Source organism: Xenopus tropicalis, chromosome 1 (assembly GCF_000004195.4).
Source record: "Xenopus tropicalis strain Nigerian chromosome 1, UCB_Xtro_10.0, whole genome shotgun sequence".
Classification (NCBI taxonomy): Eukaryota; Metazoa; Chordata; class Amphibia; order Anura; family Pipidae; genus Xenopus; species Xenopus tropicalis.
This window is the reverse complement of record NC_030677.2, coordinates 142,489,993-142,496,655: the sequence shown is the minus strand read 5'-3', so window position 1 is coordinate 142,496,655 and position 6,663 is coordinate 142,489,993. Positions and strand designations below refer to the sequence as shown.

The 6,663-nt window shown below is 39.3% G+C and overlaps 1 protein-coding gene across 1 annotated transcript; it reads right to left on the bottom strand.

Moving 5' to 3' along the window:
• Window positions 1–479: 479 nt before the first annotated feature.
• On the bottom strand, window positions 480–6,386 carry ltb4r2 (leukotriene B4 receptor 2). Its single transcript, XM_002934324.5, has 2 exons — window positions 6,014–6,386; window positions 480–2,217 (listed from the first exon to the last, which is right to left on the bottom strand). The coding sequence occupies exon 2, from the start codon at window positions 2,198–2,200 to the stop codon at window positions 1,118–1,120; it is 1,083 nt and encodes a 360-aa protein (XP_002934370.2). The 5' UTR covers window positions 2,201–2,217; window positions 6,014–6,386; the 3' UTR covers window positions 480–1,117.
• Between the last annotated feature and the right edge of the window lie 277 nt (window positions 6,387–6,663).

The window sequence follows — 6,663 nt, the reverse complement described above, 5'->3', positions numbered from 1 at the left end:
GCACCTACGGGAACCATAAGCACAGTAGGTCTCATCAAACCTGGTAATCTTACTGACATGGTATCATTTTATCTTAAAAAGAAGGAGCCAAATGTTCTGCATTTTAAATAATATCTAACAAAACAAAGGAAGACTTTGCCTTTAATGAGTCTGAGAGAAAGTAATGATGAACAAAATCTACTTTAAAGGGCACCTGACATAGTAAAATTATTTTCCCCCGCTGGGAGTATGGGCTAATGTACTCCAATTAAGGGAAGCAATAGTATTTTATCATGAATTCCCCCTGGCAAGAGAGTTATGGTTATGGTACTTACACTGGAAATGAGCTCTCGGTGTAGACCCAGAGCTCCTTCTCCTCAGTTCCCCAACCACTGGGGGGAAACAATTTTTGTCATAGGTGTCTTTTAAAATTGTAGCCCAATATTGTCCTCCGTCTGTCCTGAAGCTATGCATTTTGCTTTACCCTTAGGGCAAATAGGTTCAATCAAAATATAGTTTTTTATTAACTTTTGAAATTAAACATGGTTAGTAAAACCTTAGAATTCTGCATTATTACATTCAACAGTCGATTGCACATGGCCTGTGCCAAAAATGTTAAAGTCACATGACTCCCAGAATGATGGGAAGTAACACACTCTTCCTGTGGAACTTAAATTTAAGGGCTCTTATGAGTGTTCCTACCTATGTTTTATGGTAGGGAACACAGGGAGGAATGCAGCCCTGTATTCCCTATTAGATCATACTTACTCACTGATCGGAAATTTGTACGAATGACCCAGGAGTAAATACTCTTAATAGGGGCTATGTAGTAACTGTAGCTGTAACTTTAGTACAGGACACTGACCTAGATTAAACATATCCAGGTTACTCCATTAATCCCCTTAGACCTATTTTGCTTCTTTGCCTTTGAAAAAGGGTCATCATAGACCACTGAAATTTGTATAACATCAGAAAAATGCTGCAACACAACATTATTGTTTTGATACTGCAGGTTCCATTGCAGAGACTGCTCTTTAGATCTTTGTGGTTGACTTCAGTCATGAAATATGAAAACAAATCTCATTGTACAATTCAAACGGCATCTCCAGCCATTGGTGCCTAGTTTAATGGATGTCCATTACTCTGGTATCTGATTGCCATTCAAGGGTGTGTCTTTTAAACCATTTCTTACTTCCAGGTCCACTGATTCTCCACGACTGCCAACTCGGACAAGTCCTTTTACAAGGTCTCGCTGAGACTTTACCCTTTTCTGTATCTCTGCCACTGTCCCCTCCAGTAGTTTGGCCACAAAGCCTACCCCAAATATCCTAAAAAGATCTGAGGCTGCAAAGGCATAAAGCAGAGGGTTTACACAGGCACTGAAGAAGGCCAAGGCCGTTGCCCCTGCTCTGCTTATTTTTGCAGCTTTTTTCAAATTCTCAGATACCTTCCCAGTAGTAAGATTTGAAGTCACTTGTATGGCATTAACCACATGGTATGGGAGCCAAAGAATGGCAAATGTCACTAGAATGGCAGCAATCAGCTTTTCAATCCGTGAACGCTGCCCAAAGCGGCTTGCTTTCAGTTTGACCAGTACCAATATGTAACTAAACAATACCATGGGAAAGGGAAGCAGAAAAGCTACCAGTGTCTCAAAAGTGTAGTGGAATATGGATTCTCCACGGCTTGCATGGCAAGGTTCGCAGATCTTGGCATTTAACTTTTGGCTCTCTATCACTTCTCTGTAGGCAAATGCTGGAAGGGCTAATGCCCCAGCTAGGAGCCAAATAGCTATTAGTATTTTTGTCACCATATCCTTTTTTCGAAGAGACTGAGCCATATAAGGCCGAAAGACAGCGAGGAACCTGTCTAAGCTCATTAATGCAATAATGAATATGCTCGCATACATGTTGAGGCAGCATAGGTAATAAGCCAATTTGCAAACAGCACGACCAAAAATCCAGGTTTTTAGGACCAAAAAGGTTATGAAGAAAGGACTAAGGAGAAGGACTGTTCCATCAGCCACTGCCAGGTTAAGGATAAGGATGCAAGTCACAGATTTTTCACGACCTTTCATCTTCCAAAGTATGCTCCAGATGATAAACGCATTGCCGGGGAGACCCAATGAGGCTGCCAGAGCTAAGAAGATGGTACCTGAGATGCGGGAAGCTTGGGAGCTCAGGAGTGTGTCATTCCCAAAACTGTTTACGCAGTAGTTCATGGCTGATATAGCCCCACCTGTGGGAGGGGGACAGAAAAGTGTTGGGTTAGAACAGAATTCATGTTTTGGCTTGAATTGGTAATATTTTTTTTTTTACAAATATGGCCTTAGCATGCCTCTACATGCTACATATATGCTAAGTGACAGATAGACTGCTTCTCAGAGGAGTACTTTTGTATGGTAAAGAGCAACCAACCAACCATCCTAGCAGTGCAGGGAATCCCTGTGTACTATATGGTGTCTAATTTGTGTTAGTGTCATACTCCCATGCTTTCACCCTCATGAACAATCCTATGCTCGCATTTCATTCTTACACTCTTGATAACAGACTTTTACAGAATTATCGTCCTGCTTCACTTGACCCATATGTAATAATAGGCACAAAGTTTCCACAGGTGCAGTAACCTACAGCAACCAATAAGATTGTTTCTTTTAAGCAGGTGACCAGTCTGCTCGGAGGTTCCATAGACTTTATTATTATGACATTATCATTTTAATTTAATCTGGCCCTCCAACATACCGTATAACATATATTTGGCCCACTACAAGTAATAAGTTGGACAGCACTGCTATAGGTGATTAGATTTGTAGCAAACTCTACATCTTTTATTACATGTCTTGTCAATTTATAGAATTGCACTTGCACTGTAATGCTCAGTCCCTGTCAATTACCCGTCCTCTTATTTTCAGTCTCTCGATGACAGTCAGAGTCTTACACTGTGTAAGATACTCTGAGTGGCACTTCTTTCCCCTCAGTATCTGTAGTAGAATTAAATATTTAAGATAATGCTGCTGTGTTCCACTTTTGCATAAATGTAAAGGCTCTGGGTGCGCTATTTCTAAGTTGATATGTCACAGTTATGCTGGAATTTAGTAAAAGCATACACTTCAGAAACTAGCACAACTGCAAGAACATGCATATATTACAACATTTTTTCACCATGCTGATTACAACATAGGTTGATAAACTTGCTTTCCCATGGTTTCACAGCCATTTTTCAGTATATTAAACATGCTGTACTTTACTGGACCATAAGATAAGGTGTTACAGAAAATTGTACTTACACAACTTTATTAATATACCCCTAAATCAACAGTGCTGATTTCTCATCTCCCCAAAAGCCAGCTTGCTTGCTTGAAGAATTCTGATAGCAAGTAAAGGCTGGTGAGGAACAAGTAAGAGTACTTGCCATGTCCCGTTGGGCACACAGAAATGGTTGGCTTTTTCCACTTAAAATGTGTGATCTTTCCCCAGAGCACCATACCAGCAAAGTTTATTCATTATGTAAACAGGATGCATCTGCTAGGAAACTGAACCTGCTACATTATTTTGGTGTTAGAGATTCATTATAGATTAGTAGAGTAGGTTTTAAATTCTAGTGTGTCCCTAAATCATCACTGGTTGGTTCCCTTATTTACTAACAAAATATCAATATCAAATTTGACACATTGGCACAGGAATTCTCATGAAGTATTTCTTTAGCTTTCATCTGCTGCACAGGAGCACCTAGGGCAAAAGCGCACCCTCCAGTTTTACTTTCCCACTTCCTCCGCACTGGTATGCATAGCTGGATGCCCTCCATGGCCCCTGTGCAGAGTAAGTGCCGCACATCCCCCAAAATGGGCATCATTTTGTTGTAGCTGTCTGGATCAGCTGTTGCCGTGTAGGTCTGAGAATGCCATGATTTTTAGGGTACTCCAGGAACTCCAGGATCAATTTCTACTTTGAAACTTAACTCTTGGATCAGTAGTCTATTGGTACTCTAATCTACCCACAGGATCTTATGTGACACCTAGTTGGGCTACGTAAAGCACTCACAGGAGACCACACAACCTAGGATACTTGGCCTTACAGGAATGCTGCTTGTTCTCTACTCACTAGGGCACTGTTGCTTTAAAGTATTCAATGTTTCTAACTGAACCCCTTTTCAGGGTGGGGCAGGGGGTGTGGGAAAATGAAGTCAAAATCCTTGTACTATATTTGTATGTGAGAGAAAGAAGGGAAAAGAAAGAACTCTGACACTTCTGAAACATTCCACACATTTAATTTGATCCAGCAACAATGGATAACTCTATTGATTCTATTCAACCAAGTGTATCTAAATCATTTTCTCAAACAACTTTGCTTTTTATATTTGTCATTATTAAGTTCTTCCCTTTGACATTTTTTATTACTAATAAGCATGTGTGCATAGTAGTACATCAAGCCTACCTGCAACTGGGACATTTTATATGGAATGAAGACAAGATTTGGAATGATAAAGAACAACCAGCAAAATAATTTCTTTATCACTCCAAGGAGCAACATCATATTGAAATTAGGTGTAGAAATGACATTTAAAATTGTCTTGAAAAAAGCTGAATTTTTGTGGTCTTATTTGATATTTCTGTTCAACAGAAGCAGAGCTCTTAAAATATTTGTCTACATGAGCGGATAACACATGCAATAAGGTCTATGGAAAACACAGTGACTTCCGACTGACTACAATGGGAAGTGCTATGAGTAGCCTATGACCTTCTAGCTGCCAGCTCAAGCCGCTTATCTTTGACATTTCCACTGTATTCAAGTGGAACGAATCACTGAGATTTCCAGTGTTTCTTGTGCCATCTCTTATTCACAGTAATGAAAATGTTGTGGGATTTTCTGTTATAGGCATGTCACGTATCTCCCATTCCATGGCAGGATTTAAAATGACTATATAGCACACTTTAGCATAGTGTACAGGTTTGCCATGCCTAAAAGTATATATATATAGATATACCATGTTTTTTGTATTGATATATATATATACAACTATTTAAAAGCAGCAGCTTTGAAAACGTTTGCTCAATAACGTATATGTAAAATTAGATATATATATAACCAAGGGATTTCAGCACTCCCAGAGTTTTTTAGCCAATAGACCCAGGTGCTACCCAATAGGCATACTCATATACATTCTGAGGTAGAAAGGTGCACACTGGGATCCTTTTTGAAAAAATACCTTTATTGTTCCATAAAAGGTCGAGGTTTCGGTCTCAGACCCTGGACCTTGAGAAAGGTTTTAGGAGGAGACCAAAACGTTGACCTAATCCACTATTTTTTTATGGAACAATAAAGGTATTTTTTCAAAAAGGATCCCGGTGTGCCACCTTTCTACCTCAGAATATATTTATAAATATAAATAATAGAAAAGGCTGGCAGTAGGAGAGGCAAAGGAAGCAACTACATGTTGGCCAGACATTAACTTGCAACCTTACTTTGCTTTCTAGAAACTTTGTGCACTTTGGGTGCAGCTTCAAAGCAGTTTTTTACTGCATGTTATATTGCTGCCCATTTTTATACCACAACAGCAATAACAGTTAAACAGTTATACAAATATTTACTTTTCTAATATTAGTTTGGAACTTTAGCACACTGTCTTTTTTTTTTTTTTTTTTGCTAGTACAAATCCCATGCTTTTTAATTGTTTTTTTTTTATTGATAAAACTAGATTTTCTTCCTGTTCTCTTCCCCGTCAAAGGTCTCATAAGGGCAATGACATAAATGGAGCCTTAAAGCTACGTATTTAAGTAGAAAAAAGGCTGCATCAAAACACCAGTAATGGTTTTAAACTGCTTCAGGTAAGAGATAATGGGAGAATCTGAAGTATTCATAATTACAGAGTATAAACAAGTTGGCCCAGAGATTTCCTTTGTACCTATATTAAAAAACAGTTCCATCTATTATATTTCATATTATATCTTTTCTTTATTAATGACTAAAAAACATGGCTATGAGCTTGTCACATGTGCCATTAGCCTTAAAAGAAAACACAATACAAGGATACTCACTGAGATGTAAAAGCTGGATGTTTCAGGGTACTCAGGCGCTCAGTGTCCCAAAGGTTCTTCTCTCAGTGAAGTAAGCAACTGTTAGAAATAAGCTGAGGGGGCATGACTAACAGCTGGGCAGCAGCTTGGTGGGATTCCCTGATGGCCATAAGTGGTCAGAACTTATTAATGGCCATAAGTGGTCAGGACTTCCTTTGGCTGGCTCAGTGCCTTTTCTTTATGGCATGTTTGCTATTCTGTCACTTAGTGAGTGCCTGTTTCTCTCAGCAGAATCTCTTCTCTGTACCTGTGTGCCGTTCCCTGTCTCGGTACACTTCTCCTCTATCACTCCCATTCTGTGAGTCTCCTTCCTTCTCTCCAGTTGAGACATGCTGCATCAGAGTCACGCCCAGCTTGTGCTTAGACAGCTTGGGACTGGAATGTACAAACTTGCCTTCTTGTCTTTTCCCTAAACAAATCCATGTTTGCCCTTGGGGCCTAATAAGTAAAAAATGTATTTATATTGCTTGCAATTTGTTCTTTTCTATGTTCCTGCTGTATCCAGTTTCTCCTGCTACCCATATTCCTTTTAAACTATTTTCTTTGTAATTGAGGCACTTGTGTGTTTCCTCCTTTTATCTGCATTACATACAGAGCCTTGAACGGCTGAA

Coding starts and splice junctions, on each gene's coding strand:
- ltb4r2 (XM_002934324.5), bottom strand. CDS start 2,200: ATGAACTACTGCGTAAACAGTTTTGGGAATGACACACTCCTGAGCTCC.